The sequence below is a fragment of the Lutjanus erythropterus genome, chromosome 16 (assembly GCF_056507025.1).
Source record: "Lutjanus erythropterus isolate fLutEry1 chromosome 16, fLutEry1.hap2, whole genome shotgun sequence".
NCBI lineage: Eukaryota > Metazoa > Chordata > Actinopteri > Lutjaniformes > Lutjanidae > Lutjanus > Lutjanus erythropterus.
In genome coordinates this window covers 17,676,812-17,698,386 of record NC_139332.1, presented here as the reverse complement: position 1 = coordinate 17,698,386, position 21,575 = coordinate 17,676,812, and the positions used below count along the sequence as shown (strand labels likewise).

Here is a 21,575-nt window from a genome sequence, read left to right as displayed (position 1 = left end):
CCCAGATAGGCCAGATGTTAATTATTCCTTATTAACCTAATAGTGAAGATAAACAAACAGCACTCTCTTCTAAGGCAGGTAATATAATTACATGATATCACTGTTGTAAATCAAAGGTCACTTCTACAAAACCTGAGGGCAAAACAAATGCTGTTAATAAAAATATAAAAAGTGCTATAAAGTGGAAAAATACTGATTATGATTAGAATACAGATATCCCCTGTGATTGGTCAAAGTAAATGCCATGTGTGTTACATAAAGACACAGATAAAAGACTAATATCCATAATATAATTAGGTATTTAAAAAATTATTTCCTTGATCGCACAGTCACCGTGTGTATATAAAAATAGGTAAACTTTCGACAGTCTCAGGTCAACTCAGTAGCACTTTTCAAAGCACTTTCAAAGTTATCACAACAAGGACATTGTGTGTAATGCTGCCCTTGGGAGGTGTTGTAAATGTTGCCTCTGTAACTAGGGATAAAATTTAATGAAGCAGGAAAATAACAGTGGCAGATGAATTAGTCAGATATTATTATTTCCAATATTTAAGGAAAAGTAACAATACTAAACTGTTAAAATATGCCATTGTAAGTAAAAGTACATTCAAAATGTTACTTGTACATAATTAAGTAGTGGTGGCTCATGGGAATGTTACATGTCTTCATCCACTGCACTTCCTCCATTGACTTCTTGGTCCATGAAGAACTTCAAAAGGTCAGTGCATTATTTCAGAATAAAAGTTTTATCTACAGTAAAACCAATGACATAATTTTGGATTACTGATATTTATTTTATTTTATTAATAATAATTACGATTTTGCCCTTCCAATGTTCTATTTAATGTGAATGAGATTTAATAAATATTAAGAAAAAATAAAAATGAAAACATGGCTCCACTTGTGACAGACAATTCCTTGAACTTGGAACTTTTAAATTAATTGCTAAAGTTAAACATTGAGCATGAGAATAAAATGAAGCTAATAAAGTCTTTATTTATTGAACACATAATTAATGTAATGTAATTTATTAGGCCAATTTAAAGGATCTTGGTGTCTGAAAAAGTAAATGACAGCACTTTCATCCACTTTGTTGCTGTGAAGCTAACCTTAATTTATTTAAGAATTTATATACTTTAGCATATTTTGATTTATGACAATGCGTCATATGTTTTATGTGTAAAATCTTAATTTGTAAAACAGGCCTAAGTAGTAATAGCTATCAGGAAAATGTAAATGGGCAAAAAGTACATTATATACCTCTAAAAGTATAAAAAAGTGTAAAATTATTATTATTATAGTTACAAAGTAGCGTCATGTAGCTTTGAAAATAAAAACACCGCCGGTCCGCCACAACAAAAACACGCCCCGTTATGTGATACGTGGCTCTTATGTGCAGCCCTGAACGCAGCACAGCCCGGCAGCAGGCTGAGTAAACCGGCAGGCTGCAAAAATGATGAGACAGTGGTTAAGTTTGAGGAAGACAGCAGAAACCGTGGGCGGTGAAGGGCGGGACCGGGGACGAGGAAGACGAGCGCGACGTGACTGCCTCGATGGTTGTGTTGTTGTGTACGGATATCGACGTGGTGCTCGTTTATCCTCTGACGTCCGTCCGATCGGTGCCACGCCCTCGGGACACCTCCGGTCCTCCTGCTAAGGACTTTACAGCAGGAGGACAGGGAGTTCAGGGAGGTGAAGTGCTTCAGGCTGACTTTATATTCTGCTGTCCCTTTAAGAAAAATACACACAACATGCCAGCAGTAGTTTACTCAGGGTCAGGCCCACCACTTTTCACAGACATAAGTCACAAAGTGCTTTATACAACATTAAATATATACAAAGAGGAAACTACGAGGAGTAAAAATTAAAACATAAACATAAACACATTAGCCATAAAGAAAGTTTAAGTAGTTTATTTTATGTTACTTTATACCTCTTCTCCACATTTTAGAGGGAAATATTCTACTTTTTACTCTGGTACATTTATCAGACAGCTATAGACTACATTTAAATATTAAACACAAAACACATGATGAACTTAAATATGATGCAATATCAACTACTCAACAGCATATCAAGTTAAATCAGTCTTACCATAAAAGTGCTGTGTAGTTATGATAATGCATCTGAAACATTTGATTAACATTAGAATAAAATAACACTGACAGGGGTGTTACATAATCATATCTTTATTTTTGATACTTTACGCACATTCGACTGATTAAATTGTTATTAACTGAACTTTAAGCTTAATTCTAATCGATCATCTTTATGTTTTGGTATTGTGACTTTTACTTCTGAGTAGGGATCTTAACTCTTTGGCCACCGCTGGGTGTTATTGTAACATTCCTACTGTATTCTGTCTGTGTATGAACTTACTTTTATTTTACAATAAGACAAAATGTTACATTGTAGTTTACAAATATTGTGTTTAAAATGTAGGTTGTTTTTTTTAAGTATTTGGTATAATAGTACAAAACATGAGATGTTAGGTAATAATGACAGTAAGATATTTTTGTCTTGACTCCACTGTGAAATGGGAGGAAATAGGTCTGAGGGCTAATATTAGTACATTTGTTCTCAGTGCAGCAGCCTCCCATGGTGTCTTCTGGCCTACATGTAAACAAGCTGCAGAGCAACTGTCTAGGATTAGCCTGAAACATGTGCACACACACACACACACACACACACACACACACACACACACACGTTAATACAATAGGTCATGCTGAGAGGCCAGAGTCAAAAGCAGTCAGGCAAATTATAGTGAAACAGAAACTTATTTACTCATAGTAAATCATCAAAGTAATCAATTTAAGTGAATGCTGTATTTAGAATATTTTCACTGCTTTACTTTGCCATCAGCCTTTTCTGATGGGAAATCGCTGTTATCTAAGCCAAATCAACCAAACTCCATAGTTAAATCAGTAATTTTACTTCACAGAACACAGGGGTTGGTGGTCTACAGCTTGATCTCAATCAGTTGTTTGTGTTATTGTGTGACTTCAGTGTTTTAAAAGGATGGTATGGATTCACCAGAGTTAGCCTACAGAGTTTGGTTGGTTTGGGGAGTGCAACATTTGGCTTATAGAACAGCGGTTTCCTGTCAGAAAAGTCTGTCTGACAGCAAGGTAAAGCAGTGAAAATATTCTAAACATAGAGTATGCATAAATTGATGTAGATTTTTTTTTATATATATAGACCTTTTATATATTCTGTTGCTAGTTCATTGCATTGCATTGCATAAACAACTGGCATCTACTGTAGGTAATACACTAACTATCGACAAGTGTCTCATGCAATCCTATATCAAATAATCCGAACTATCCCTTTAGACATCACTGTGCATGCACTTGTGTTTTTGACCCAGAAAATAATTCTTGTCTTTCTTCCTTATCTGAAAGGAGAGAAGAGGCATGTTTTGGTTCGGCGGGAGGAGGACTAACATCAGAGGTGCAGTTTTGGAAAAAGAAGACCTATTAACAAATAGAGTAACATAAAAACACACATACATAAAGAGACACTCGCACACAGGGTAAGGTCAGGAAAACTCTGACATACAGAGCAACACTGGTCTGTACAGCAAATATAGTAAGTATGTTCTGCACAATGCACCATTCAGAGGATTAATGCGTGAACCAGTTTATTCAATCAGTAAACCAGCAACTGCAGTTAATCCTCAACAGTAGATGGACAGAGAGACAGAGGAGCTCCAGTTTTCTCTGATCATGCAATTAAAGGAAATCTCGTCAGTTCAATCTCCTGCTATCATGTTCTGAACACTTCTATTAAATTCTGCATGTCACAGTAAAATCTGGGACTCGTAAACAATCAACACAAAGCGGTTTCTGTGCCTGACTGAGGTCTTTTTCATCCCGGGAGAGGACTTAATATAATATCTCTGAAGAAGCTGCTCCGGAGGATAAAAGGCTCTGTGTATATTACACAAAAGCATAAGGAGAGGAGAATGAGAAGCAGTGAAGAAGAGGACAGAGTAGTGTTTTTTTTTTTGTCTCCCGTCTCCTCAGTGTGTCACTCAGTCAGTCACATGCTCAGCCGTTCTGTCTGACTGCCAGGCTCTGCTCTCTGAGTGTAATCTCTGTTGACCAGTCAGTGCAGGGAGGGAGGGATGGAGGGAGGGAGAGAAAAAAGATGGAGGGCAGGAGGGCTGCATCGCAATCTAGGTCGTGCACCAGTAATCCCACAGGGTGGAAGTATGTCGTGGGCATATGATGCCAAATGCTGAGCTCACCCAACTCCTCTCCTTTGACCTCTGTCCGGCCAAGTTCTTGTCTCATGACTGACCTCCTCCAGTGTGCCTTCGACTACGAGGCTCACATGATCTTTGATGTTATCTGCAAGAAATTCCTGACCTTGCAATGAGATGTCAAGTAAAGGGGGTAAAATGAATAGTAAGTAAGATCTAAACTTGACCTCAGACCACTCAATCTATTGAGTTATTTTGCCTCATAACTCATTAAGTTATAATGCTGCATAATGATCGAAATAAAAACGCAATTGCCTCAGAACTGAGGTGCACCACATTATTTAAAACCTATTAATCACCACTTAGCTATGGCGCCCGACATGGAGGAGAATTTGCACTGTATCTTCTTGTAAACATTATGTTATGGTATGTGGAGGCTTATGATTTAAATCTACTGCCTCCAGGTGGAGACTCAAACCATTCAAACTGAAATTTTCCATGTCTTCATCTGGCAGAGGTGAGACCAATCCTTTTTTGCAAGTCGCAAGTAAAGTTTTTAGACTCGAGTCCCAAGTTAAGTCCAAACTTAAGTCAATTCAAGTCATGCGACCAAACAATCAGAGATCTCTTCACCTACCAATCATGTTTATGGATGGCCCCTAACAACAACACGGTGCTACCCACTAACAAGGAAAAACAATGCATTCTACTTGTGGAACCAATGACTGAAGCCTATTTTCTTGGGAAATTACTTACATGACGGAGTCATATTTTTCCACCAACAATACAAAGCACCTGCCTGTCACCGCAGCCGTTGACCGCAGCTGCTTTCAAAAACGCTTTGTTTTTTGGAAGAATACTCTTGAGGTAGGTGCTTGTCAACGTGGTTATTGCACAGCAGTGTGAAAGGACACACTTAACCAAATGCAATATTTTTTCCTATGATGGCAAGGCATGCCATTACTCACCCTCTGACTGCCCTGATATTCTTACCCTAACCCTACCCAATCACACTCCTCACACCTAAACATACCCATAACCTACTCAGCCCAAACCACCCAAACCATCAAGACTAATAAATACAAGCCAGTCAGAGTGGGGTGAGTCATGATGTCGCCATCCTGGGAAAACAAAATTTGCTTACTGGACACAATGCTCTCCTCCCATTCTCCTTAGTAATAGGCTCACAGCTTGTGAAAGACCACCATAAAGACTTCAGATTGGTTCTATTTTTAGAAACACTTAATAAATAACATACTTTATAATCTTGTTTTGGTGTTAAAGTTCAAGTTGAGCTGCAAGAATTTTTTGATTTTGTCAAGTCTAAAGTAATTAAATTTGTGACTTCAGTCAGACTGAGTCCACACCTCTGACCTCTAACAAGATTTTAAGTCTTCTAGTATGTTTCTGGTTTCAAACATCCCAGATAAACCCATGCACTGTTGCACACTACTCACTGTGTGCCCCTTCACTTGTTACCAAGCCTGTTTGTGAAGTTCAGATGTCTTGTGTTGAGTGAGTGGGTCGTATATTGCCACCTGTCTTGCCTGCGTTCACGACTTCCCCGCTGACCTGACGGCAACATGTGATGATGGAGAGTGAGACACTATCTTGCTTGGCCTCCCATTCTAAGTAGGTTATGTTCCAGACAACACAACTGTGGCACAGATGTGCTGCAAATAGAAAGACAAACAGATTTCATCTACTACATATTTGCTCTACGTAACCTTGCCACAGTGGTCAGTCAACTCAGGATTATGTCACACACCAAGTAGGGTGACTGCAGCTTCAGAGAACAAGGTTTAAAAGTTCGTATTTCACAATGTCAACCAATTATCATGGTTAATGCAACGGAATGGTTTGCAGTTTTTGATATGTGCTATCATGGCACCATTACTTATTGTAGTTCATTGTAAACAGGGCTGAGAAGGTTACTTTAAAATTAATTCCCATACAATTACAAATTACCTTAAGAAAATGCAGTCAGTGTGTAATGTAACTTGATTACTTTCTGTAATCTTCAAAATAACAAATATGGTTAAATTGTTTAGCCTAATGTTTATTTTCTATGTTAGGTTTGTTAACTTTGTCTGGCTGTTCTTTCCTTTGTTATGTGTGAATGAACGTTTAGATTAATAGCAGAACTTTTAACTATACTTTGTGAATTACACTATTCACGCTTGACACTCAAATTTCAAGCAAACTGACATCAAATCAGTCTGGGGGCTCTGTTTTTACCCACATACCACCCTGGTCACCAGCACCACCACCTACAGCCCCAAAACATTTTAAAGTACTGCTAGTATTGACATTATGAATGAATGAATGAACAAGTAATGACAGATTAGCAAGATAACTTAGATCAGTTTCACTGAGACCAGAGTGGTGTTGTGAGACTTTGAATCCCGTTTATAATCCCCATTTTTACTTTATGTATCTAATCTGATTATGTCTTTTTCTGTAATGGAATAGGGTTACCCTTTCTGTATCCTAATTATGAAATCCATTACTCCCCAAGCCTGACCTTAAACATGAGATGATCTAGATTCACAGGTGAGATTAGGAAGCTAAAAGTATGCCTATAAATAATCTAATAATGATAATGCTTAACAGAAACATCACATAAAATGCTGGACCGTGCAGAAGAAATAGCTTTAATCATTTTGGGTTTGATACAAGGCGCTATGCTGCCCTCTTATGGTCAGACTCTGACCTCAAACACAAAAGAAACTAAAAATGCATAAAGTGTTCTGGTCCACATCATATAGAACAGCAGGTATATGAACGTGCACTTTTCAACAAAATAAAGCCACAAATAAAAGAAATATTCCAGACACAATGACACACATGACCATCCATGGGCCGTGTGTGATTTGAATCTGTGTGCCTGATTTTAAAGAAAAAAATCTCTCTTAAGTGTACACTCAAAAACATAAAACATATAAAAGTGCAATTTGGAAGCAGGAGAAAATATATTTACAAGCGAAAATGGAGAGCATCATGGGTAAATGTGGGTCCAGAGTAAGTGATGTAACTGCTGTGTGGGCTGGTGAAATAAGGAGCAGCACTCGCTCTTGTGTAGAGAGGGAATGAAGCCTCGGTGCTCACATTCAGCCTCTTAGCAGGGAGTCTGTGGTGTGCGCTGCCCCCTGTTGAGTAGATGGAGGAACTTCCAGTTGAAGCTTGAAGGAGGAGAGGTTCCTCAGAGTCCCAGCTGAAGCTCCTCTTTGTCCCGACTCGTGCGTGTGTGAAGTGAGGCTGCTGCTCGGCTCTGAGCGGCACGGTGGACAGAGGAGAAGCTCTGGAGGCCCGAGCAGAGGGTCCGTCTCTCTTCAGGAGGGATTCGATGGAGAAAGGACTGCTGAACTTCACCTTGCATCTGATCTGAACTGCAGCTTCAGGAGGATGGAGAGCTGACGGTGTGTTCAGGTTCTCCGTTTCCACTTTGGAGGCCAACTCAGGGAAGAGCTGCAGGATTTCTTTGAAGTGACGACGCACCATCTTTGCTGTGATGTGACTGAGGTCCAGTTTCCAGTAGTTTCTCTTACTGCCCAGTGAATCTGGAACCACTGGAATCTGAAACAGACAACACAGGGCTTTTAGAGACAGAGGTTAACTTGTTCCTTTAATACAATAAAATCTATCTCACTCTCCTCTGTGTTTGTCAGGTCAAACAAAGTTATGCAAGGATAATCTTTCTAAATTCCTTATGCTGAGTTGCATCAACAAGGATTAATTTTTAAACCAGATTAAAACTTTAAAATTATGTTGGAAACTTTTCAAACCAGTTAGAAAAGATTAAATTAAAATTAACCCACAGTTTAGTTTTAATTTAAAATGTGATCCAGTAGCCCATTAACTTTAAACTTACACTTTAGGAGGTTTAACTTTTAAAATGGCTGCTTTTTTGGAGAACAATAATCAAGTTACGAGAAGACAAACTCAACCCAATTGAGTTTTATGATGTGTTCCCTCTTTTTTTCAGTCAAACTGATATTTCGGCCATCAAGTTCTTCTCAAAGGAGGTGAGATCAGAGCTCCTCTGTGGGGCCATCATGAACAGGCTACATTCATAGTGTGTTAACAAGTTTTGTAACATTATTATATCCTTCTTTTGGCTAGAAATGTATTTCAATATTAACAACAAATTAGTGCTGTATAAAATTAAAAAAAACAATAATGATAATAAGGGGAACTGCATCTTTTTGACTTCAGGACGTCCATAGTTGAACTCACCTTGACAAAACATTTGTTTGCTGATAAACAGACTCTGATGTTGTTCTCAACAGATTTTCTGTCTTCACAGATCAGTGGTACCAGCTTGTCCATCAACTGGAAAACAAGTTGAAATTAAAGGTTATAAAAATTGTGTTTAATATTACATTTTTCTAAAAATTTCAAGTGTCTTGTCTCTTTCTCACCTGAGTAAAAGTGAGCATCCTGCCTGGAGCGTCTTGGAGGACGACAGCGATTTTAGCCAGGTAGGTGGTGCTCCTCCTGAACAGACGTGGCTGAGAGCTGCTGGCTGGAACAAAGAGAGGCTGCTGAGCTCCAAACTTCTCCGTCCTGTCCTGCATCTTGTTTACTGGAGAATCAGAGGAGTCCAGTCCCACACACACAACAGAGAAGAGTGATCACAGATGTGGACCTGAAGTGGTCAGCAGTGGATATAAGTCCTGTCTGGACAATAGGACACCAGAGGGTGTGGACAGCAGGTTAATGGGGACCTTTTGATGAGTGGATGAGCCATTATTGCTGGAGGTGGAGCCAGTAATAAGAGTTCACCTCCAAAAGTTCACCAGCATATCTGTAGCCTGACCTGCCTCTTTGGTCTTAATGCTTTTAGACTCTATCTAAACTTTTAATAAAACAATGAAAGTCTAACATGGATTGCAATGAAAAAATAATTGTTGGACACACTTTAAAAAAAAACAACTTATTGATAGCTGATTTAGTTTTTTTATGGAAACTTAAACACAATTCAACCAATTCAGGTGGAAAATAAAACGTGTTTGATCACAAAATATGACATCAGAGGCACATTACTAAGGGAAACCTGACTGACATGCTTTTACTGTAATAAGAAGAGCAAGTAAAGGGAAGGGGATGTAATTTGAAGTCATTACATTCCACAAAAAAATAAGTTATTTTTTGTTTTAAATGCCCAAACATTACTTCCATTACTACTGGAATACATCTTTTGTGGAAACATTTATTAGTTAGAAGGTATTCAGTTTGGTTTGGAGGCTACATTCAAACATACACATTTATCAAATTGGGAGAAGCTTTTGTTCAAAGCACAGTACAAATGACTGATGGAAGCAACAGAGCAACACCTATTATACAAATAACAAAATAAAGTATTGTGAACTTTTGATGCTATACAGCTCTGGAAAAAATCAAATAAAATGAGCCAAATTTCCCTAAAGTGATCAATATTTGATTATTTGTTTTTCTAAAAATTAAACATTATTGTGATCAAAGAATTCTCATAATTTTCATATTTTTTATTGAATTTTCTGGCAATTATTTGCATCAGGATTGCAGGGTGATGACATCCTCACAAAGTCAAAATTCTACAAATGTAACATTTAAAATGGTCACCAACAGTTTTAGAAATCATTTCTACAATTAGCTTTTGACTTATCTTGAAGGTGAGATTGTTTTTGTTTTTTTTCGGTGCAGTACTCACATTGAGGTTGTTTTCCTGTCGGAGCAGCAGACAAACTTCAGCTGATTCTGAATTCTCAGCAGGTGTGTGTTGTTCCTGCTTCAGTCTGTGACCCTGCAGAAGTTTTAAAGATTGTAATTATTACATAAACTTGAACCTTATAGGTTCTATCTTACATTCTGTTCAACCTCATTTCTTAAGCTGTTAAAGGAGACAAAATAAACATGTTGTTTTTCAGCCTCTCAAAGGCGTCTCTGATAATACACATTCCAATGAGCAATCTAATCACATTCCAGTAGTTTGCACATCAACCTGAAGCCTTTTGTCTCACTTAATGACAGATTTCATTTACATCAGTGATCCTCATTCAGATGCATCAACACATTACCTCACTGAATGATTTATGCAAAAAAACAGTTTAGAGCTCGACTCTGATGGAGAGTCAAACAATTACCAGCTGATTTCACTTGTGTTTGATTGAAGCTCTGCTGCTCAGCTGCTCTGCAGTTTGTTCTGCAGGTTCACAAAGGATCAGTTTAGATTTTACAGGAAGGAAAGTTTGTCACCTTTGGATTTATAAGGTTCTAAACTGTCTTCTCAGCAGTTTTGAGATGTCTAGCTCCAAGGTTTTGTAATCCATCTGATTCCAAATGATATGTGATTCAAGAATCTTCCATCAATGAAAAAGTGTTGAAATAGATTGTCTGCATGTATGAATTGATGAAATTAGTATCTGTGTCGTGATTAAGAGCCCATCAAAAAAAAAAACTTGACTATTTAACAACCTTTAAGCCATAGTATTTCTAAAATTGAAGACATAAGACATTTAAAGACCTGCAAGAAGACTCATAACAGTTGAATTGTAAGTCTTAAAGCACAGCAGTGAATGCAAGGCAAGTTTAGTCTTTAGGCCTAGATGTTTGGTTTTGACATAAAAAGTCCAAAATTCATGCAAATTAACAAAATAAGACTTCATACAACTACAACAAAATGTTAATAAGTTCTCAAAGAAAAAGAATCTTCTCATAATTTCAGGGTGATGAGTTGTAAGATAACTCCAGGAAGATTGTGATGAATAGGTGACACTGCTGCTGCGTTTCAGCTAAAACTATCTCCAAAAAAGACCTGATGAGATTCTTATTATAATAATTATAATCCCTTCAGAAATCACCATACGCCTTATGTAAAGTGAAGTGCATCAACAATGAAACAACACTAAGCAGAATAAAATAAGACCACCACAGAGAAGCAAATCATTCATTAACATTTTAAGACTTATTCATTTCATAATGAAGAGGTAGACATTTTCAGTCTAGAGCATCACAATAATGTAATAAAATAGAATTTTTTCTTTAGTCTGAAAAAGGTGTAGGCTAAAGCTACTGATTGTAACACGATTGTACCCTTTAAACAATACATCAAATTTAACAAGGTAGAATCAAACAACAAAATAAACAAACAAACAAACAAACAAAACAAAATAAAGAGAAAGAATGTAAGAATAGAAATATACAGCATATAAGCAAAGGAAGATTGTGCTATAAGATAAGATAAGATAAGATAAGATAAGATAAGATAAGATAAGATAAGATAAGATATATAACAAATTAAAAAATATGTGAAAAAAAGATAAATAGAAAAATAACAAAATAAGAAATGTAAGGGTTATCTAAATTGTCTGCGTCATGCAACAATATATACCAGTGTAAATTCTAAAAAAAAAAAAAAAAGGAAAACATTTCAGTCCGTTTAGTTTTGTTAAAATAAATTTATTTAGAGCTAAATCTTGAAACTCTTTAAATCGTTGACTGTTGACTGTGCGTGTTAGTAAATTGTCCAGGTGTCTGTCGTTCAGTCAGTTGAACTGAATATGAATGAAGGTCAGATGTGACTGAAGACCAGTTACAGGTCAGTCACACCTTTGTGTTTGTTGTAATCACCTGTTACATTCCAGTGATTCTCACCTCTTTCATCACAGCCTTTGTCAGAGACTGATTTACTTGTTTGTGAAGAGGCACACTTATTAAATATTCTTTAACTCTGCACAGAATTAAAGGAAGGCAAACTGTAGATAGATTATACTGATCTTAATGATCTCTTGTTTATTAAAACAAGCAATATTTAATAGTGTCAGAAGCCGATGTTTGATCAAGAACACTCAAAATCTTGCCATTATCACCGCCTTTTCTAAAGAAGGCACGTTGATCTGTCTGTGTGGGGATACTGAAGGAAAGTCTGACTGTGATGTGAGCCAGCCTTGATGTTTTCTCATCTGTATTCAGGGTAGTCTGAAAACAAGATTCACAAGCTTCAGATACATCAGCAAAGTAAATAAAGATAATAGTATTAAGACTGGTAACTTCTACACCTCACTGGGCTCTTGGCCTGCTTCAGAGGCAGTGTCAAAATCTTTAAATATTTAAATGTCTTTGCGTCGTATTATTAGAAACCGATCATTAATTCTTTCTTGGTTAACAAAGTCTACTTCAAAGCTTCCTTTATAGAATAAATGAATGCGAGAAAGATCTTTTTTTCACAAAATGTCCTCTGGCAGCCACTTCAGGGTGAATACAATACTGAGTCTGTGATGGACAGAATCAAAAGAGATCAATGCTTTGAAGTGAACATCAGAAAATGACACCTTGTTATAGTCAATAAATGTTGTCAAATATCTTATGGATGGATGAAGTTTTCTGTATTTGCGACCATAATGTGGCATCACAAACTGTACAATAAATGATGTCAGTGGGGATTTAGGGAAAAACTCTAATTGTTTAATTCTCAAGAAAATAAGTAAGGAAATTAGTACTTTAAAAAAAATAATTTTATTATTATATTACTGTCTTATTTATTTACCTGTTTATCAGTGCCCTGGAATACCTATATATTACAGTATGTTTTGTTATTGACAGAGGTTATTTGTTGATGTACACCTCCAAACCTGGTGGAAAATTAATGAAAACAAGGTCACAAAAATAATAATAAGTGATTAAAGTTAAACAGAAATGCAGTGGAAGGTCCATAAAAACATATTCAGGTGAATCATCTTAAATGTTACATACTGCAACACTTAAAACTGAGCATAACATACATATTTCAATTCTGACTTTGCATATGTCCTGTCTCCAAATACGAAATATGACATTTTCAACAACTTTGGACTGTGTGATTTATAAATCTTGTTGGAATGAATGAATGAATGAATGAATGAATGTTCTTACTCAAAAAAAATATTTAATTTCACACTTTCTCAGTTTGAAATTCTTCATTAGAATTTTCTTTATACTTTAAAAAGAAGGGTCTCAGGAGACTTTGGGAAGTCCAGTAATATGCAGATCACATTTCATTAGAAACTGAATTTAATGAGTTGATTGAACTGTGCAGCACATTCATTCAAATCATTCCGAGTCAAAAGAGTTAAATTTAACAGAACTCAAGTTTTAAATACTAGAAATGTTAAATTTAAGTAATTTAAACAAATACATGAAAGAAGATTAGTTGATTCCCTTCAGTTTCTGTATAACAACATCCATACAGACATACTGATGAACATCAGGAAATGGACCATTACTCTGATCACTGGCTCCACCTCCAGCAGTTATGGCTCATCCACTTATCAAAATGTCCCCGTTAACCTGCTGTCCACACCCTCTGATGTCCTGTTGTCCCAGCAGGACTTATATCCACTGCTGACCACTTCAGGTCCACATCTGTGATCACTCTGCACTGTGTGTGTGTGTGGGAATGAACTCCCCTGATTCACTTCATACACACACATAAGTCAGTACAAAGAGGAGCTTCAGCTGGGACTCTGAGGAACCTCTCCTCCTTCAAGCTTCAACTGGAAGTTCCTCCATCTACTCAACAGGGGGCAGCACACACCACAAACTCCCTGCTAAGAGGCTGAACGTGAGCACTGAGGCTTCATTCCCTCTCTACACAAGAGCGAGTGCTGCTCCTTATTTCACCAGCCCACACAGCAGTTACATCACTTACTCTGGACCCACATTTACCCATGATGCTCTCCATCTCTGCCTGTAGTATTGTTGTCATACCTGAGATACCAGCTTCTCTCTCTCTCTCTCTCTCTCTCTCTCTCTCTCTCTCTCTCTCTCTCTCTCTCTCTCTATCTATCTATCTATCTATCTATCTATCTATCTATCTATCTATCTATCTATCTAGTTTTACTTAGAAATAACTATGATTTAATGCAAATAGAACAAAACACATGTATGTAATAAACCTGAAACTGAAGTCTGCAGCACAGATCAGCTGAAAGAATAGAAAATGTCGGTCAGTAGACTGAAAGAATATAAGAAAACATGTCTAAAAAAAGATGAATGTGGGTAACTACATTTCTAATTGTAGGGAAAAAAAGTGTTCAATGAGTGTTCTATGAAAAGATGTTTAGATCATGGTAGTTTTAGTGGTTGTCATTCATTACTTCCACCCCTGATCACAGTTTTCAAGTCAGTTCAGTATAAATCAGTGAATTGACGGGACAATGAAAACCACTTTTAACCAGAGAGAAAGTCATTTTCAATCAAGTCCCCCAAAAATATTCTCTGAAACTCTTAAGAGTTCAACATAAAAGCACAACTTTTCAGGTCTCCAGCAGCAAAAATAACTCAGTTTGTATTAATTAGGATCTGTGGGAAAGTGTTAGTGGTTCAGTTTTTACCCCACAGAGTAAATCAACTCCCCACCAAAGTTTAAACACTCTCTGGCCAGGTTTTAGTTGTTTAATTCAGTTTTAAAGGACAACAGTATGTTTGATCTTTTTCTCATTTTCTTTTTATCCATGAAGCACTTAATTATTTACTTTGATTAGCTATAACATGAAGAACTGAGAACTAAGTCTGTGAATATTAAGAGAAACTTTTAATTGACCCTCATTGCCTCATAGTGAGTAAAGTTGCAGCAAATATGTTTACAGTATTGTGCAAATGTTTTAGGCAGGTGTGAAGAAATGCTGTAAAGTAAGAATGCTTTCAAAAATATAAAATTTGATTGTTTATTTTTAATCGATTTATGAATTGCAAAGTGAGTGAACAGATGAAAAATCTAAATCAAATCAATATTTTGTTTGACCACCCTTTGGTTTCAAAACAGCATCAGGTCTTCCAGGTACACTTGAACAAAGTCAGGGATTTTGTAGGATTGTAGTCAGGTGTTTGATTAACCAGTTATACCAAAGAGGTGCTAATGATCATCAGTTTCAGATGTAGGCTGAAACACAGTCATTAACTGAAAGAGAAACAGCTGTGTAGGAGGCTTAAAACTGGGCGAGGAACAGTCAGACTCTGCTACCAAGGTGAGGTTGTGGAAGACACAGATACAGGTCAGACACCATGACAAGACTGAACACAGCAACAAGACACAAGGCGGTTATACTGCATCAGCAAGGTCTCTCCCAGACAAAGATTTCAAAGCAAACTGGGGTTTCAAGATGTGCTGTTCAAGCTCTTTTGAGGAAGCACAAAGAAACGGGCAACATTGAGGAGCATAGATGCAGAGGTCGGCCAAGGAAACTTAGTGCAGCAGATGAAAGACACATTAAGCTTACTTTCCTTCCAAACTGGAAGATGTCCAGCAGTGCCATCAGCGCAGAGCTAGCAGAAACCAGTGGTACAGCCATCTACTGTCCAGAGATGTCTGGCCAGAGGTGGTCTTCATGGAAGAATTGCGGCCAAAAGGCCACACCTCCGACGTGGAAACAAGGCCAAGTGACTCAACTATGCATGAAAACATAGAAACTGGGGTGCAGAAAAATGACACATTACATTTTATGATACAAGAATCATTGTATCGCTATAGATTTCCACAATTTAAAAAAATAAATCAGTTAAAACAAACATCTGAATTATGATAAAAGGATTTAATATATAGCATCTTCATAAAGAAGCACTGTTGTCCTTGTAACACATATTATAGTTTTTTTTTTTTCAGTAGAATCCTGTTTATTTTTGTTTTAGAGGAAACATGGTACATATTTATTAGATGCACAAACCAGTTTGTCCTTTCAAAAAGGAATCACCCTCAGAGACGACGGCTGTAATAAATGAGGCGACGATCACTGGACTGTGGGTGATTAAACAAGAACAATAGTGTTAACTGGAGTTTTAAAGTGGAAAGCTTTTGGCTACATTCCAGTGATTCTCAGCTCATCTGAGCTCAGAGGAGGAGCCAGACAGCACAACAAGCACGCAGTAAACATGCATGAAATGATGTGAAGTCATAAATAACAATAATAATATCTTATCTCAATATTTGCTGTGTTGTTTGTAATGAAAACCGGCAGATTATTCTCTGTGGACTAAATATAAATGTAGCAATAACTACTACACTATATTCTCAAAGAAAAAGTAGCAGCACAGGTTTGTGCTTTACTACATTTTGGATGGACTTTTACTCAAGTTGTCGCACAGCTTTAGCTAGATAACGAGAAAAAGATTTGACATAAAATAACATATGACATAACATTATGCTGTTTACATGTTAATTCATCAGTTATATCTATTAATCCAATAATATAAATGAGGAGCAACATAATTCTGAAATTCTGCATAATGCATACGTCTATTGATATCTAAGATTCGAGGCAAAACTTTTGAAATAAGGATAAGACGAGCCTATAATGATTCCCAGAAGTGAGATTCAGATGTTGCAGCAGCACAAGGGCAGAAACAAAACAAAACAAAAGTAAAATAAATTCTAGGTGCACTGGTATTGGTGGTATTGTGCATGCTGTCTTAGTGTCACACTCTTGTGACTTATTGGGACACCTGAATGAAACAGAGGCATTGTTAATGTTATTAGTTACACAACAGAATAATATTAGTGACAACAGTTATATTAACTAACATGTGGGTGACTTCAGTGACTTCTGGTGTGTGGGAAAAAATATTGATCTCTTGACAAGGCTGTTTTGCACACACTTACTGAAAACAACCGAAAGCTTTATTTGTTTTGACATTTTATTGAAAAGATAAAGTGCTCCAAAAAGTTGGTATGTCAGGTACAACACACATTAAAGGCAGAGATGGAGAGCATCATGGGTAAATGTGGGTCCGGAGTAAGTGATGTAACTGCTGTGTGGGCTGGTGAAATAAGGAGCAGCACTCGCTCTTGTGTAGAGAGGGAATGAAGCCTCAGTGCTCACGTTCAGCCTCTTAGCAGGGAGTCTGTGGTGTGTGCTGCCCCCTGTTGAGTAGATGGAGGAACTTCCAGTTGAAGCTTGAAGGAGGAGAGGTTCCTCAGAGTCCCAGCTGAAGCTCCTCTTTGTCCCGACTCGTGCGTGTGTGAAGTGAGGCTGCTGCTCGGCTCTGAGCGGCACGGTGGACAGAGGAGAAGCTCTGGAGGCCCGAGCAGAGGGTCCGTCTCTCTTCAGGAGGGATTCGATGGAGAAAGGACTGCTGAACTTCACCTCGCATCTGATCTGAACTGCAGCTTCAGGAGGATGGAGAGCTGACGGTGTGTTCAGGTTCTCCGTTTCCACTTTGGAGGCCAACTCAGGGAAGAGCTGCAGGATTTCTTTGAAGTGACGACGCACCATCTTTGCTGTGATGTGACTGAGGTCCAGTTTCCAGTAGTTTCTCTTACTGCCCAGTGAATCTGGAACCACTGGAATCTGAAACAGACAACACAGGGCTTTTAGAGACAGAGGTTAACTTGTCCCAATATAAAATATTCATTTTTTTTAAATCTCAAAAGGTTTGGGATAAAACCTTACCTTCACAAAACATTTGTTTGTTGATAAACAGACTCTTACGTTGTTCTCAACAGATTTTCTGTCTTCACAGATTATTGGTGTCAGTTTGTCCATCAACTAGAAAACATCATGTTGAGATTAAAACTACAGTTTGAGTTTTACAGGACATTTTTTTTTTAAAAGACAGTCACTTAAAATGTCTTGTCTCTTCCTCACCTGAGTAAAAGTGAGCATCCTGCCTGGAGCGTCTTGGAGGACGACAGCGATCTTAGCCAGGTAGGTGGTGCTCCTCCTGAACAGACGTGGCTGAGAGCTGCTGGCTGGAACGAAGAGAGGCTGCTGAGCTCCAAACTTCTCCGTCCTGTCCTGCATCTTGTTTACTGGAGAATCAGAGGAGTCCAGTCCCACACACACACACACACACACAGAGCAGAGTGATCACAGATGTGGACCTGAAGTGGTCAGCAGTGGATATAAGTCCTGTTTGGACAACAGGACATCAGAGGGTGTGGACAACAGGTTAATGGAGACCTTTTGTTCCTGTAATGAGATGGAAATATGGGGGTGTGGCCGGTGGACCATTGACTACAGGTCTTTTACTTTGTGAATAGAATTTCTCTTTTCTTTGTGGCCAAGTTAACGAGTTTTATTTGCAGACAAATTCCACCTCCTTTAGTGACAGTAACACAATTATTAATTTAAGGCTGAGTGCACCAACAAGGATTAGTTTTAAACCAGATTAAATCATGGTTTAACTCAAAATTATGTTGCCCCAAACTTCTAGATTCAAAATTAAGAAACTGTAATTCAAACCTCTCTTTTTTTTAACTTTTAACCTAGATTAAATTTAATTATGTTGAACACTTAAAACTTCAATTTGTGATGCAGTATGGAGTTTAAATTTACACTGGAGGATGTTTAACTGTAAAAACGTCTGCCTGTTTGAGACGGACTGAGAAAAATAATCGAGTTCTTCAAAGAAAGGTCAGCGACAAACTCAGTTCTACTGATTTTTATGATGAATCTTTTTTTTTCTGTGACTGTGTGACTGTGTACTGATCCTTTGCGAAAACTCTATTAAAACACCACAAAGACAATCTTGGTCTTCGTGCCTGTTTTCATTTTCAGATTTTCCACCACAGCCCCCATTAACTAGAATACTTCTTTTCACTTTATTATCCTCTTAAAAGCCGATCATTTCCATACATGCACAAGAGAATTATTCTTTAACAAATATGGACACAACAGAATACATCTACACTTAAAGGACTGCTGCTGTTCTGCTCGTACTTACTACTTTTTACATCTTGTTTTATATCTTATGTTTGGATTCTATTGATTTTTATTTGCATTTAATGGAAAACTCTTTGTTTTGAATGTATAAATAAAGTTATTATCATACTGTGAAAATCTTATTCAGAGGTGAACTTCTATCTTCTCCCCTTTAAATTGCTCTTATAAAGCACTACAAACTTTGTCTCATGAATGTCTTTGTGACCCTCACTCTTATATAAGCGCTGAAGTATTGTTGAAGCTCTGCAGCCATGACTCTCGTTCCTGACTGTTTGGGGCTTTAGAAATCTGATATCTGAAATATTTTCTTTGCTATTTGAACTCATCTGACGTGAAAGCACCTTTTGAGGATGGAAAGCTTTTAGAAGAGTCTGTTGAATGCTTTTTTTTTTTTCAAGGACCGTTGAACCAATCAGGTACTTCGAGACCGCATGTCTCAGTCACAAGCTGCTTAAACTTTTCTGCAATACACAAAAGTGGGAAATGACTGCAGGAACCTTGACTGCAGTGACACCACAGTACTGAGCTTTTCTCCTCACTTACAATGCTGCTGTCCTCACTTCACAGCCAGAACCATTTATGCGATGACTGGAGATGAAATGATGATGAATTAAATAAAATGTCTTTGCTGACATCGAGTTTTAGTCAGTTTTCCTCGAGCTATATTGTGTGTTGTATTTGAGGTTCTTTCTGCTGATTAAAGTGCTCTGTAAGGCTGGTGAAATCCACTTGGCAGAATGAAAAGCACTTTTTATATTTATTAAATGTTTTTTTTTCTTTGCTGTTTAATATGTGAGATGTTCCTTCTGTATCCCCAAAACTTTGAGTAACTCTTCAGATTCTGTGAGCAGGTGAGGCTCAGGAAGCAGCACATTTACTGGAGTTAATGGCAGTGATGAAGATGAAGAGATTTAATGTGATTAACTGTCGTAGGACAGATGTGTTTACTGCTGTTTACCATACACGTTTCTTAGAACAGTCTACCAATTATTGAGGGCATCTTTAGAACACAATATTTCCTCTATAAAAATACATATTTTTACTCTGGTCTGTAGTATTATTAATCCATCTAGATCAGCGGTCCTCAACGTCTTTCAGGATATGGACCCTTTAGCTGATAGGGAGACAGAGCAGGGACCCTCTACTTCATATATAGTGTAAAATATTTTCAAGTCTACTCTCATTTGCATTTCCTTATAGCTGCAGCAGGAGTTGTGGCAAGGCTAATGTCAGGTGCGTTATCCTCACCCTCTGTATTTAATTGTGGTTAAATGTAAATGTTTTTTTTAAACAAGCAAACAGTTATGATTTATCCTTGCAAATAATATGTTGGATTCATGTATCTGAAATATAATGGATGTAAATGGAACTTAGCTTGTGGTAGTTTCAAAAAATACTTCTGGAAAACTCAACAGCAATGTCTCTTTCCAGAAATCACTGAAGTTACTGAAGATAATCCACAGACCTTGTTGTGAGCAGTTTCATATAGGAACTATTTTCTTTGTAGTACAGAAAAAAAGGCAGTCCCCCATGAAACATTTTTCTTTTTTTATGCATTTTGAGCACTTCAAGTCGAGTGCCATCTTGACATCTCAACATCTGATACCACAAAATTGGGCAACTCACACACAATCTGAATCGATAAATTGAATTTGAATGAATCAATGATTAACATAACTGCTTTTTGGTGTACTAATTCAGCTGCCTGGTCTTTTTGGTGCTGAACTCACATCAACCAAGAACAGCTCTTCTTGGCCTCTGCAAACAGCTAAAGATGTATTTTTGTAACAGCCCTCACATCTTTATATGTTTCTGGGATGGAACATATTGTCGGACATATCCACAAACCATTTAAGGCAGGCGATGGACTAAAAGAAGACGGTAATGAAAATATGGAAAAAGGCCCCTTAAGTGCAATTTATTGGTACGTACTTGTGAATGTGCCATTAAATTGCACTTAGGGCAGCGACAGTGTGCAGACCTCCTGTTTTTCATATTTTCCCTTCAGACCCAAATTATTAGGTCACAGATTCAAGTTCTTACATCGGCACTAACTTAACTATGTTAGTGGAAAGTATTTCACTAACATTTTAATGGACAAGGTCGTGTCCATATTTCAATTCTGCAGCTCAGTTTGTTTTTTTGTATCTGCCTCTTTGAAAGGAACAGTTCACCAAAAATCCAAAATACATATTTTTTCTTAGGCACAGAGTGCTATTTAGTGCTAAATATAAGTTTTGATATCAGCTGCAGAGTACTGGAGATATTAGCTGTAGGTACCCAGTATAATGTGACTGAATGGCACTCCCTGTATGGTACACAAAGCACCAAAAAGTACATAAATAAATCAATTCATTTTAAAAATTCAAAACCAAATCATGACCTGATTTCACAAGATAATCCACAGACTTGCCTTGTTGTGAACTGGTGCTGAATTTTTCCAGTGATTTTTTCTTTCTTTCTTTCTTTTTTTTTGAGCACCACAACAATAAAAGGCATATAAAGAAGGTATATTTGAGAGAAGACAGACAACTCTGCAGCTGTTATCTCCAAAACTTGGCAACTCACACCAACACAATCTAGATGGATAAAACAGCACAACATGTATTTTTTTTATTTTGGGGTGAACTTTCCCTTTAAACTCATGCATAATGCAGCTTTGATATTTTCACTGTCGATTTGCTGAAGTCCTG

General features: G+C 37.4%; 2 protein-coding genes across 5 annotated transcripts; both read right to left on the bottom strand.

Annotated features, from left to right (window-relative positions):
• Nucleotides 1-6,845: 6,845 nt before the first annotated feature.
• Nucleotides 6,846-10,152, bottom strand: LOC146312943 (forkhead box C1-A-like). Of its 3 annotated transcripts, none has more exons than XM_084739869.1 (4): nucleotides 9,900-10,152; nucleotides 8,629-8,887; nucleotides 8,444-8,539; nucleotides 6,846-7,783 (listed from the first exon to the last, which is right to left on the bottom strand). In XM_084739869.1, the coding sequence occupies exons 2-4, from the start codon at nucleotides 8,782-8,784 to the stop codon at nucleotides 7,184-7,186; spliced, it is 852 nt and encodes a 283-aa protein (XP_084595995.1). In that variant the 5' UTR covers nucleotides 8,785-8,887; nucleotides 9,900-10,152; the 3' UTR covers nucleotides 6,846-7,183. The 3 variants fall into 3 exon arrangements, with proteins under 3 accessions (XP_084595995.1, XP_084595994.1, XP_084595996.1); XM_084739868.1 differs by having other exon boundaries at nucleotides 8,629-8,883; XM_084739870.1 differs by having other exon boundaries at nucleotides 8,629-8,792.
• A 6,668-nt stretch (nucleotides 10,153-16,820) lies between these two features.
• LOC146312942 (forkhead box C1-A-like) lies at nucleotides 16,821-18,008 on the bottom strand. Of its 2 annotated transcripts, XM_084739872.1 has the most exons (3): nucleotides 17,806-18,008; nucleotides 17,611-17,706; nucleotides 16,821-17,508 (listed from the first exon to the last, which is right to left on the bottom strand). In XM_084739872.1, exons 1-3 carry the CDS (start codon nucleotides 17,959-17,961, stop codon nucleotides 16,909-16,911), a joined length of 852 nt encoding a protein of 283 aa, XP_084595998.1. In that variant the 5' UTR covers nucleotides 17,962-18,008; the 3' UTR covers nucleotides 16,821-16,908. The 2 variants fall into 2 exon arrangements, with proteins under 2 accessions (XP_084595998.1, XP_084595997.1); XM_084739871.1 differs by lacking the exon at nucleotides 17,611-17,706 and having other exon boundaries at nucleotides 17,806-18,006.
• Between the last annotated feature and the right edge of the window lie 3,567 nt (nucleotides 18,009-21,575).

Excerpts from the sequence above, each read along its gene's own strand:
- LOC146312943 (XM_084739869.1), bottom strand. The coding sequence starts at position 8,784 with ATGCAGGACAGGACGGAGAAGTTTGGAGCTCAGCAGCCTCTCTTTGTT. Across the intron at positions 8,540-8,628 it reads GGATGCTCACTTTTACTCAG|TTGATGGACAAGCTGGTACC; the intron begins GTGAGAAAGAGA and ends CTTGTTTTCCAG. Across the intron at positions 7,784-8,443 it reads CAAACAAATGTTTTGTCAAG|ATTCCAGTGGTTCCAGATTC; the intron begins GTGAGTTCAACT and ends TGTCTGTTTCAG.
- LOC146312942 (XM_084739872.1), bottom strand. The coding sequence starts at position 17,961 with ATGCAGGACAGGACGGAGAAGTTTGGAGCTCAGCAGCCTCTCTTCGTT. Across the intron at positions 17,707-17,805 it reads GGATGCTCACTTTTACTCAG|TTGATGGACAAACTGACACC; the intron begins GTGAGGAAGAGA and ends GATGTTTTCTAG. Across the intron at positions 17,509-17,610 it reads CAAACAAATGTTTTGTGAAG|ATTCCAGTGGTTCCAGATTC; the intron begins GTAAGGTTTTAT and ends TGTCTGTTTCAG.